The 13,133-nt window shown below is 43.7% G+C and overlaps 1 protein-coding gene across 18 annotated transcripts in view; it reads right to left on the minus strand.

The window, feature by feature from the left end:
* Nucleotides 1-6,521: 6,521 nt before the first annotated feature.
* MARK3 (microtubule affinity regulating kinase 3) overlaps nucleotides 6,522-13,133 on the minus strand; it is a 64,475-nt gene continuing 57,863 nt past the window's right edge. For 9 of the 18 annotated variants that reach the window (XM_065063395.1, XM_065063393.1, XM_065063385.1 and 6 more), the window contains 2 exons: nucleotides 11,074-11,118; nucleotides 6,522-8,880 (listed from right to left, as the gene is read on the minus strand). In XM_065063395.1, coding sequence (XP_064919467.1) covers nucleotides 8,535-8,880; nucleotides 11,074-11,118 — 391 coding nt within the window. In that variant the 3' untranslated portion in view covers nucleotides 6,522-8,534. The remainder of the gene's footprint in view (nucleotides 8,881-11,073; nucleotides 11,119-13,133) is intronic. The other 9 variants (XM_065063402.1, XM_065063399.1, XM_065063397.1 and 6 more) reach the window with 1 other exon arrangement.

Here is a 13,133-nt window from a genome sequence, read left to right on the forward strand (position 1 = left end):
TTCCTCAAATTCAGCTGCGAAATCAATGAAACTCAGCTTTGCAGTGAAATGCTGAGCGCTACTGAATCTGAGACAGAAAACTGGAAAAAGGCATCATCTGAGTGACAAGACAAGACACGGATGAAACATTCTTCGTTCTCACATGTTGTTGTAGGACAGAAGGGGAGGGTAATGTAGAGGTAACAGTAAGTTAATGAGAGATGCTGGATGCTGGTTAAATAAACAGCATGTCTCTCCATAAACCTTGGCTCTCATCCCTCCTTTTTATTTTTATCCTTGGTGAATGCTTTTGTCACTGCCTTTGCTTCTACTGCTTTGCAAAGGTGGTTCCACATTTCCGAGCTTCTTCAGCAGAATTAGCCAGATCTAAAAGAGTGAGAGAAGAAAAATAATCTGTCTTATATTATGCAGCGCTCACCCTGGCAGACCCAGTTAATCATGTCAGCAATAGAAAGAAAACTGGACCCAATCTTTACTATTTTAAGTTACCCAAGTTATTAGGTGCACAAACTAGAGGTTGGCTCCCTTTTGTGCACAGCAGAATTCGTCCCTACTCCATCAGGATTCATCCCCAGCACAGCTCTGACCTGAAAAATGACCTTTTAAGGAGAGCTGCCTCTTGATGGGCAGATCTGGTCCCTGCTGTGAACTGTCACGGTTTTAGGCTGGTTTCCCAGAGAAACAAGCCTTATGCAGCCATGCGCGGTGCGCGAGCGCCTGTGCTCGAGTCTGCTTGGTCAACCAGGGGCGGCGGATGGATCGGAGATGAACGTCCCTGCAAGTCCCCTGAAAATAGAGCTCCGAGAGGAACAGACCTTTCCATGCAACCCCTCAGAGCTGCCGCTTTACCCCAAGAGCTGTTCATACCAATAAATACAGTATGAGACGGTCTGGAACATGGTAGAGCTGCGCCCCAGACACAAACCCACCCGAACCAGGGGCCACGGGAGGTGGTGGTCACTAGGCTCTTCTGCCACCGGTAAGCTCCACCACCCCTCCCTTCACACCTCACAACACTCCTTGTAGTGTCTCTCCTAAGCAGAGCCAAAGGGCCACCAGGGACAAAAATGGACAGATTTCCCTACAGCAACACACCCAGGACGAGCTTTCCCTCCCGCCTGTGGAGGCCGCACGGTGTGAGGAGGCTGGAGAACCACAACAGGACAGTCCTGCTGGTTCCGTCAGTACCTACAGCCCACACAGCTTGTTGGGGATGTTGCCCACGACTGTGCAGGCCCTGCACGCGTTACAGAACACACCTAATTAAGTGTGCGTTCTGGTGAGGTGTTTGATTCCGTAATGAGAGGTCTGGAAAGCAGCTAGGAACCGAAGTCACGCAGAAGAGATGACTCTCCCTTGTCCTCATCTTAGGGACTGCTCTAAATTCAACCATCCATTACAGCCTTGCACTTACTTGAGCTAAAGTGTCCCCCAGGTCTGAAAAGTCACATCAGCAACTGAACACGGAGGAGATCCCTTTGCATTTGCCATGCTCTGTACCAAGGACTCAGGTTGAGAGGCTCCAGGGGACCCTGGAGCACTTGTGCTCTTTCCCCATGCAGAAGAACACTTACAGACCTGGTCTGGAGAGTTTCATGGAGCTCTGACACCACAGAAGACCTCAGAAAGGGATTTATCCTTGAATTTAAACTTCAGCTCACAGAAGTGCTTGGACAGAAGAATTCAGCCAAGGCTCATCTCTTGAGATAAGGAGAAAGCAACAAGTTCTAGATGCCGGGGATAGAGTGGTTCATAAAGGGGTCAGTTAGATAAAACCACTAAAATATATGTATTTGACCCAACGAATTTGCTCTGGTGGTTACTCCCGGATTGGTGATGAGGAACAAAACTTCCCAACAGCCAAATTCTGCTTTTGCTGCTCCAGACGCACGAAGCCACGAGCCCTGTGCACGCTGCTCAGTGTGACTCCCACCACCACCAAATCTTCAGGGCATCGTCGCCTTGGGAGATGCAGAAAAGGGCTCGGTGGCGGCCAATGGGCCTGGGACTGCAGGGAGGAGGGGACGAGTCGCAGGGCTCCTTCACCCTGAACACCAAGAGCCTGAGACGGACCAAAATAAACAGTTCCTCCATTTCCACTCGCTGAAGCCAAACATCCCAGCAATAAATATTAGTACCAGTCACTATTAATCCCCCAACGGCAAAACTTTGATTACAATAGAAGGGAAAGCTGCAGCAAAATATGTGATTTGAAAAAATCCTGAGCAAATAAGGAAGTTTCACTTCTTGCCTACTCAACGAACAAGCATTGAGATTTGTTTGAAGATTAAAACAGAGTGCAGGCATGGAAAATGCCAGGCATAAAGCTTTAGAGTTACTTAATACAGTGAAATCTAAATGGCAAGTGATCACAGATTATTTCAGAAAAGGCTGGCTGCAATTTACAGCCTTGATTAGACTGATTACTATAGGGTGAACAGCAAAATAGCTTCACTAATTAAATTTCCGAACAGGAAAACAAAGATTCTTACCCTTTTAAAAGCCGGAAATGAATTTAAATATTCACTATTCCTTACCCTTATTCTTACTCTTTTAGAAGACGGAAAAAGAATTTAAACATTCAATATTCCTTATACCCTCCTGAGCAGAAAAGCCGGCTGCCCAACGTGGTCACTTTCTAGGAAAGCAGATGGGACAAGGCTTGACAAAGAGCAGAAAAGGGTTTTGCAGCCCTGCAGGTTTTATATGGCAGAGCTAAAGACCATTTAACTACACCTCAGCTCCCGAAGCAAGAAAACATGATGCAAAGTTAAATGTAGCATTAAGGTATTTTTCAACCTGAAAAATAAGCAACTTCCATCAATATCTTGTGGTGCGTTTTTCCCCCTAATGCTTTTAGCGGTAAGTCAAAGTTGTCTGAGTGCATGATACCGCCGATAACCGACGTGAAATCGCTGCTCTGCGTGGAGCAAGTGATCCTTGGAGCTCTCCTCTAGAAATACTCCAGATGGACACCCACCAGAGCCGTGTTTCTGCATTTGAGAGACATCCTGTGGCCACTGCAGACACTGCAACGTTGCTCTGCAGCTCGTCTTTCCTTGCAGAAGGGGCCATCGGTCCATCCATTCATTCATCTGTCCATCCATCACCCCACCAGCTCCCCTCCTGCTTCTTTGGGCACCACAGATGTGGGTCAACTAAAACATATGCTGGCAAGCGTCTCCAAGCTCCTATCAGGCTGGTGTTTTTCCCACCTAGGAGGAAACACGTGTGAAAGTGCTTTATTTCATACCTTTTGGCTGGGTAAGCCGAGGTGGGGGGAATAATTCTGTGCTTAGTAAGAGTTTGTTGTTTGTAGTTGGTTACAGGGACCTTAGGGAGCTTAAGTCTTGGTAAGAGGCACCTCAAGCAAACAGGACTTTACCTCGAGATAGGCAAATGACTGAAAACTGTGCCATTGTAATACCAGTAGCATTTTACTTTCCAATTTTGCATTCTCAAATGTTTCAATGTAATTATTTTTGTGGTGAGATACCCAATTTTATCCACCTAAAATATCCAGTGTGATCAGCAACTGCAAGAAAACATGAAGTGCATGAATATTTTGGTTTTATGCCCTGATTTTCATCCAGATATTATTTAACAATAACAGAAGGGGTTAATGGGATGAGCACTGCAACATTTCTATGCCTTGAAACTCAATGCCGTGGTTCCCACAGCAACCATAACCATGGCCACTCGGCAGGAATTTCACATCCAGTCTCAGAACACACAGTTCCAAGCGCTCAACGCACACAAGCAAAAAACCAACCGGCAGCTTTTTTGCCTTTTTTTCTGCAATAAATATCTTACCTGCCGAGTCACCACAAGGTGTAATGGCATTTGTAGGTGAAGATGAACTCCCACCAAGTGGCAATCAATGCCCCAAACAGATACCCACAGGATTCACGGTGTTGGTACAGGCACAGCTTCTGTTTTCAGTTATTGCTGGAACAGGAGCCCACTGTTTGTACCGAAGGTGAATACATCATTAGAATGCTAAAAAAGACCTGTTAAGGGTCTTTCACAGAATCACAGAATGTCAGGGATTGGAAGGGACCTCTAAAGATCACCCAGTCCAATCCCCCTGCCAGAGCAGGAACACCTAGATGAGGCTCCACAGGAATGTGTCAGGCTTTCAAATTATTTAGCGTCAAATACCGTACTATTTCAACTTCAGAAGCGCTGGGCGAAGAGGCTGCTCTCCCATGGACCTGCTCATTTAATTCAACCCCTTGGCCTGGAGGCAGGACCTGGTAGCACACTGACACCAGCAGAAACCAGAACACGAAAACCATCAAGTTATCCCACCAAGGTGACAGGTTAGCTTTTTTCTGCTCAGAAGTAACGAGCGCACACAAGGACAATTACTAGATCTGTCCAGTGTTTCTTGGATTTCTCTAAGCATTTACTGCCGCTGTAATACAGGACACTGATGGCCCCTTGGTATAAAGAAGTATAACTTTGAAAAATTTCTTAATTGCACTAGGTTGAGCTTTTATCCAAAGCTCACGTCTCTTCCTGCCGGACGACAGTTTGTTCTCTGGAGTGACGGACTAATGGTCAGTGGTGAAACCAAGGAAAGAACTCACTGCTACCAGAGGGAAGAATTCCAGCCAAACGTGGAATTTTCACAACCACACTTCATCAGAATGTCAGAGCAGGGGTTTAATTGGCAGCACCAGTGTTTTGTAACAACATGAACCCGTCTCTACAGGAAAGCTCCAGGGCTTTTCTATGAAAGCTTATAGAAATGAGATTGACAGTTGAAAAATATGGGAAATTGCAGATCTACATGTTTAAATCTAAACAATAATCTACAGTATCAGCTTTCCAAAGCTGTATTTAGTATTTCCTAAACATCTGCAATGGAAATTAGAAAACAAAAATTTTACATTAGCATGACGCCCCTAGAGAACAGAAATAGCACCTACCACCGAGATTCTCTAAATATCTAACTCTTTAGGTTGCTAAGAAAAGCGTGCTGGTGGATGGCGGACACAGGCTGCCCAGCAGGCAACACCCAACAGAGACCGGCAGCACTTGTGTCCCTGCCCCGGGTGGTTCCTGAGCCCCTCAGGGCCGAAAGCAGCATCCCCAAGCGGGATTCAGCTGGGAGCGGTCGTGTATGTGCTGCAAATCCAGAGCCGGACTTGACAGAAAACGGTTCTCGGCGTTGGCTGCGGTCCTAATTAAATTGCAATCCACAACACGGCGTAGGACATGGCAGCTGTGGGAAAGGCTGATTAAAAGTCTTTACACATTATCCCAACAGGCCCATGTGGATCTGAGCTTTTAATTGAATTGGAGAGATCTGCCACAATCTTTCCATAAGGCTACAAGGACTCCTGAACCTCTAACTTCATTTCTTTAACTCGTGGATACTCATTTCAGATTTTTTTTTTCATTATCTTGACAAAAAATACTGCAATTGAAAAAAAATACAGTATCGCACTGTATTTGATCTTGAAATTTCACCATAATACAAGAGAAAAAGGCGAAGCTTGCCCAAATCTGCACTGAAAGTCTTTGAACCCACTAAGACTGGACCAGATGCTGTAGCTTGAATAGAAGCAGTAAGCAAAACACTTAGAGCAGCAGGACAAGCTGTTCTAACCTACCTCCCTTGGCTTCTCAACACGGTTAAGGATCTTACACCTTGTAAAGAGGTCAAATAGACCAAAGTGTTTTATAAAGCCCGTGTACAGGGAAGGTTTGCAGGAGAAAAAGTTTATCGGAGCTTGTTTGTTCCTGCTCAGCGTTCAGATTTTTTTTTTAATGTACGTACCTCTAAGCACATTTATTTAAAGCAATCAACCCCCCCCAACCCAAACTTTAGGACATTTTTCTCTGCCAGACGCAGCGATCGAGAGACCCCTCCAGAGCCGGATGACGGGGTTTGAGCCAAGCAAACGCTGAGCTACAAGCCCATCACAACCGCCCCAACACACCACTCGGACCACACGTTCCAGGACACCAGTCACACCGTTGAACACTTTTTGGTTGCTGGACACGCATCTCGGAACGACCAGGCCTGCTGCTACCACACACTGACCTCTGATTATTTTTAAAGCTTGTGTCTTACGGAGAGCAATAAAACAGCTGTAGTCCTGCAGAGTCGCACCAGCAGCGGTGCTGATAAACCTACACAGATCCCCGAGGGATATGAACAAATAAAAGCTTGGGAAGAAGTTCATCTTTGGTTTGGAGACCTGAAGAGTTCTTTCCTTTCCAGGCAGCTCCTAGAGGCTTGAACAGCACGTGTGCAGTCTGCTACAGAAACAAGGGTGTATTCTTGCAACTTGGTAATTCTACAAGGCATTTGGGAAGGAAGCTGTTAAAAATCTGTTTCCAATTATAATAATTAATTTTTTTAATACCTCAAATACAGATTTACTCTGAAAAGAACCTTTTGAGAACACTTTAAGAAAAATATTTAAGTACAAACTTTAAATATCCAAAGTATGATACCGGTGTACTTTCTAGAAACAATTACATACTTAAGAGGTGAAGTAGAAAGAGAGTATTTCAGAAAACATTTAATATGAAACCTTTTGGAACTTCCATCGAATACAGATTTACACCATTTCTCAGAACACTTTTTCAGTTCAGACAACAAAGTGCACCGCCAGGTGGAAAAAACTATACATTTGGAGGAGTGCTTACAAGGTGGGGAGTGAAAGGATAGGTGACCATTCACCTGAGAAAGTACAATGACCGCCCTGAAATGTCTTATTGCTATTACAAAATGGAGTTTTCATGGAAAAAAATATACTGAGCAGCACAGGCGTGGGCAGAGCACTGAAAGCCAACTGAACTCCAGCAGCACCTGGAGCTCCCAAGCCATGGCGTGATACAGAATATACAGAGAATAAAATGCAAATTCAGGAATATTTATTATATTTAACAACTATGATTACCCTTCAAACTAGCATAATCAATACCAATGCTTAGGGAAAGAGAGGAGAAGTCTGCTGCCTTCACAGACCACAGATCACAAGAACTAACTTGCAAAATATTAAGGATTTTGTATTTTCACCTCAGGTCAAATCTGAACTGTGTACTATGAATAATTAGTAGCTCGCTGCAAATTCAAAATGCAAATTTAGGCTCCAGTTTAAAGCACATGCTTAAGTGCTTCACTGAAATATAACTATAAAATATTAATACAAAAAGTTGGTAACGCAGGTTATTATCTACAGAAGTCCTTGATGAGATAAAGTGACTCTCAGTAGGAAACAATGCATGAAGAACACACTTCATTTTAGTTTGCAAAATCAAATTTGGCTCACCACAGTGGTGGTTGGAAAGCGGGGACCGCCCCGCAGCAGCACGTGTCCTACCGAAAGCTCGTTGGCCACCAGAGTCCCCAGGGGCGGGCTCCCCAGCGCGGTCAGCAGAGCGGCAGCGAAGGGGCCGAGGGAAGCGAGGGCTGCAAGGCTGAGTTCTACCTGCTGCTGCCTACGGCTGCGCTTCAGCGAGTCGAATGTTACAACAGGGATCAGGAGCCAATTTGATTCCCACTTTTGGGTTTCCACGCGTGCAGCAACACCCCCGAGTGGCACCAGCGCGGACTTGGCGACCGGCAGCAAAATACAGCCATTATTCGCGAGTCCTTTTGTGCTTTGTGCCGGTCTGACTTAGCCTAAGGTGCAGAACTTGGTCTGAAAGACAAAGTCACTAGCCAGCGTTTGGCGCGTCCTTTTGGACAGGCTCGTTCTGCAGCGGAACGAGGGGAAAGCGCTCTTAGCCGCAATCAATACCCATAAGCCAAAAGGACAAAGAGAGAACTTCAGCAGTTCAGCAGAAGCGGAGAATGGAAGCATTTACCCAAGTTTTAATGCACAAATCAACTACATTTTAAAAATTTGATTCAGACTTAAATAATAAATAGGTGGGCAAAATATAATGCAAGACTTACTCAGTAAAAGTGAATTTTTAATAATCTCATGAGATCTACTTAGAAAACAGGACTAATAATGTTCACAACCGTAAATCCAAACCCTTCACACACTTTTTGTTTTCTTAACACAGCAGTGAACTGTAAACCTGCATTTACTGGTTATCACTTCAGTTATTTTAAATATTAACTCAAGTGTTTCCTCCTTGGCCATTTCAATTTTTAGCACCAAAATTAGCCCGAAAAGAGGTACTGGTACAGCTCAATGTTGTAAATGAATTGTTTACATATAATATTTTATATATTATACACACATACTGTACATTCACACGTCCACACAAACAGGAGGCATATTTAAATGAATATATTCTGTGTTTCAATTTGTTGTCAAAGACTTAGAAGCAATGGAAATAAAGCAGAAGGGGTAATATTTTACATAGTAGGCAACTTTAATGCTGTAGTGCACTTATAAAAAAGTCCAACTCTCCCGCCCAGCTCAGCAGCTTTTTTTTTTAATATCACTATTCAGAAGGATGCAGAAGTTATTGCCTAAATGTTATTCTATACATTTCCATCGGAATTCTCAAAAACACTTGAAATTGCTAACTAATTTACAACTTAACTATTTTTCTTGTTACAGCTTTAACTCATTGGCAATTTTGGAAGCAATGTTTTTAAAAGCTATGGATGTTCCCGATATCCGTTTAAAGCGAACTCCATTCAGGGACAGTCTTGGCAGTTTACACACCTCCATCTCCCACTGTACAAGGTTTTCCGCGTGCCCATCTCCATGGACACAGAAAAGCAAGAACCGCTCTCTTTGTTCATAGTCACAATTATTGGCATCCAGGACCTTCCGTATTTCCCTCATCATGTCATTGGGATCCATCGAGCTGGTGGTTTTCATGCTCCAGGTAAAACGCAGCGAGCGAGGTTTGGCTTCCTTGTTCTCGTCCTTCTGATCCACAGCTACATTGCGGCTGAAAAACAGGAATTCACGAGTCAGCAGGGCCAGCTACCTGCTCCACGCCTCGTGTTAGTGAAGCAAACTGACACTCAACACGCGCTACGGGCATTAGAGCAGCGTCTAGAGGCCCCGGCCGCGAGCAAGGCCCCTGTCCTCGCCGCTGTACGAACACACAGTCAAGGTAAAGCATTAGCTGCTGGGGCCGAAACGAAGGCGTGGTGGCACAACGGGTGACACGACTGGAGGTCACTGCAGTCAGGAGCGTGAGGGAAACGACCTTGCGGAGGCAGAACGACATGCATCACCTACGACTCGGTTTTAAGGCAGGTTCTGCTCAAACTCCTACTCTGGGGCCATGTGGACGGCTGAAACGACAGCTGGGTGCTAGAAGTTTCTGGAACGTTCAAACAGCGGCGACTTGTGACAAAAGGGTGTTCAGAGTGGGCAGCGGGAGGCCACAGGAGGCACCCACTCAGACGCAACGGGGACGAGCCCATGCAGAAAGATCCTGGGGGCTCCCCCGCACCTTCTCCAGGGCAGCAGGTGGGACACCAAGCCCTGGGAGGGCCCATGGCAAGCCCAAGAGATGCCAGCAGGAGGGAAGAGACCAAGCCAGGGGACCCTGCCAGGTGTCACCCACCATCTGCCCCACGGCCAAGCTGCGGGCTGGCTTGGTGTCACTGGGGCCGTCCTGCACTGCTGGGGTTTGAGATGGCCACTGCAGACCCACCACGCGGCGGGCTACTGGGGTGACCTCCAGCAGCGGGGAAATGCTGTCTCGGAGTTGGTCAGTAATTTGTTTGATACTGACTGATAAAGCGATGGAATCTTTCACTGCTACAAGCTACGTGACTAAGGGCCTTTGAGGCTGAAATACAGGAAAGAGTTGGCAGTTGCCGTAAGACACCTCACCAACATCGTTAGTAAAAACAGCAAATAAGAGGGTTACTGTTCCTGTCATGGTTTTCGAGATAAAGCACAAAATATTGAGGCCTCAACTTTTTTTTTTTTTTTTTTTTTAAATAAAAAAAGCTTTTCCTTTGGCATGTATAAACATGGTTATACAGGACAATGAAAAGAAACGTTCCAGAAATTTCTAGTTTGCAATGATTCTTGTACTTCAATTAACATCAGTGGTCACACAGCTGAAGGAACTACACTTGGACCTTTGGGGGAAAAGAAATGTGACAGATTCGCTTTAGGAATCCTTGCACACTGTTAGTTGCCTCTTCAAATTTACTTGTCCTCAGTACAAGAGACTTAAATATATTGACTGTCATGCTTAAATGTTTTCAGAAAATACCCAACCTAACTGACCCCAAACCACACAGTTTAGGTCTCCTGTTGGACTTCAAAGTTCAATTTACAATATTAAGTCAAGCTGCTCTTTAGAATAGTTGGCAATGAATTTCTGGTTACACAATGCTTTCTTTCTACCACCATTAAGCAGGCAATTATGAAAAAGTTAAATAAAAAGTGATAGCAGGGTCAAAACTAAACAAATATCTCTCTCAAAGATAACCTATTTCATAATTTTACATGCTATTAGAAAGACTTCCAGTAACTGAGAGAGACAAAGGATTATGCTGTCAAATCCTGCTACGTGATTTGCCAGATGTTACAAAATTCAGTGAGCAAATTAGAGAGTACTTTGTTTTAACTTTAAGGTTTAAATTTAATAAGGCTGTAAGGGGGCTGGGGGAACACCAACTTTTATTCAATGCTTATTTTATTTTTTAAAGCTTTTTCTACTTGAAAACAGTTGGCAGAACCAGCACAAGTTTGATCATTTCTACTATTTTTTGATATGCAGATTTTGCAAGAAAAGTATAACATGAAAAATACACTTAAACTATCTGTGATTTTGGAGATGAGAAGTATCTTATCACCCTTCATTGGTTATCCCACACGTTTGCAGCCTCACCAGAGACCGCTTACCTACACACAAGACAACAGCAATTTGTAACAACTAAAATACGAAAAGAAAAACCCACACAAGGGAAAAGGCAACAGGGAAGATGAAAGTTTAGAATCAATTCAGTCAGTGCTTTAATAGCTTTTTTTGCAGACAGAAATGCTTCTTTGTTTAGTTTCAAAGCCTTACATGAAACAAAAGCTGCTGCCTGAAGCCACTGTGCCACATAATCAAGGGGAGAAAGGTTCAAACTCACCTAAGTAACATTTTAAACAAGAATTTGACCCTCACCTTGAGCCCTCAAATCTCCCGTTCCTCTCATATTCAGTCGGGAGCCTCATTGAAAAGAACGCAGAAGCAAAAGGAAGTGGGAAAGAGAAGACAAATCTTACACTACAACATACAATATCTGAGTAGCTGCTAAAAGATACTGCAATCATACCAAAGGTGTGTTAAAATACAAAGCAACAAAGATGTAAAGAACTTTGTAGGTTAAACCGATTTCAGAATGTAACATATCGTCAAAACAAATGAAAGCCTATAAAGTACCCTTTTCAAAAAGACCATAGCTATTTTTTACGATGTACCTTTTTATATGTGTAATATAGTACTGTAGAACTCATTGAACAAAGTTGGAAGTTCTAAAAGCAAAAAATATTAGAAGCATATTGAAGTTATTGCATTATTTGTAGGTACCTCTTAAATGAGCAATGACTGTAAATTATTTTAAGCTAACAATATCTAAAAGTTTTATCTGTAAATACAATATAGATTTGAAAAAGTACCCTATTTACAGACAAGTCTGGTCACCCTGTGTGTTTGAATGCATGTCGGATGTGAGGTATTAGGTGTTTAAACAATACCTTAACACAAAAGAACAAGACGCATCTACATTTTAACAAACGTTTAGAGGCAAATCCAAGATTTCTCAAGCTGTGGAAACTCCATCCTATTAATTCCCACACTGATGCATCTTCCCACACCCCAGAGTAAGCTTAGGCTTTCTGTCTTCTTACATTGCTTTGAGCTACATTGCTGATCACTACCATTTTCACAAGCACAGTATCAAACAGAATTAAGGGGAAAATTCACCTTCCCATTATTGCAGTCGCAGTTCAACATCTCAGCGTTAATTCTGCTTGCAGGGAAAAAATCTTTATAGGGTTCTTATCAAGCCTATTCTAACACGTGGCTTCACTGAAAACATAAATTATTAAAGCAGTTTGGTTGACAGGTGTCTAGGGATAGGAATGTACGACAGCAAGCTTATTTTTTGATGCATGGTGGTATTTCTGTCAGGGTGTGTGGGGTGTTTCAAGGCTTAATTTCCTCTTTTCCTTCCTTTGGAGGACTGCAGCGAGGGAACAAGGCTGGCAGGACAGCTCTGTGCAGCCCCTGTCCCACAGAACAGATGTGCCGGTGCTGCGAGGGACAGGGCTGCAGCACTCGCTGTAAGGACACGGAGCTGCTCCTCGCTCAAAATTCACCTTCCTACCATGATAGAAACCCAGTTAAGAAAGTCGCAAGTCCCTCAGCTGTGAGCTGATGGTTACAACTACGTCCCATCAGAGCCCCGTGCAGGATGAGGTCTCTGCTGGGAAATGTTTGTCACTGACTAATAAATGACCGTCAGGAGCAAAAAGATGAGGAAGATCATGAGAAAACTGGCAAGCCCTCAACTAATTCTAGTGCTTCAACGTGGGGTTTTAAGGGTAGTTATTTTCATGAGATCTCGTGCTACTCATCTATGGTGGATATAGGAGGTGGAAAAGATTTTTAAGGTCTATACATACAGCCCACGAACCTGTTGTTTCTGACTACTCTGCAGGACTGAGAAAGGGAAAAGCCATCACATGTACCAGCTGAACAAATCCACACCTTTCAGGTGGTCTGAAAAGGCTTGTTTTACTGAGCAAAGCAAGCAACGACTTTGAAGACACTGTTCAACTGAAAAATTGAGAGTACTTGAACAATGAAGAACCTACTATGTTCCTCCAAAGTGAAAGACCACAACTCTCTTAAGAGCTGCAAGCATTTACGGGTTTTTTTCTTTTTTTAAACTTGCCAAAGGTTGTAGAAAACAGGAGCATAACCAGTGTCGCCAACAGTGAATACTCTCACTGTTACTGGAATCTGTCCAGAAAAGCCAGGGTGGATTTTTCCCTGATGATGTTCTCAGACCCTTTTTAGGTTGAAATTAAGCTGAACTGTTCAGTTTGTAAACCACTGTACTCTGAATCTAAGGAAGGTCACTATTTACAAAATACCTTCCACTTTGAAATAACAAACACTCTTTCATGAAAGCCTCACATAAAATCCTTCCTTTGTTCAGTGTTTTTATGCATCAGAGG

The sequence above is a fragment of the Columba livia genome, chromosome 5 (genome assembly GCF_036013475.1).
Source record: "Columba livia isolate bColLiv1 breed racing homer chromosome 5, bColLiv1.pat.W.v2, whole genome shotgun sequence".
Taxonomy (NCBI): Eukaryota; Metazoa; Chordata; class Aves; order Columbiformes; family Columbidae; genus Columba; species Columba livia.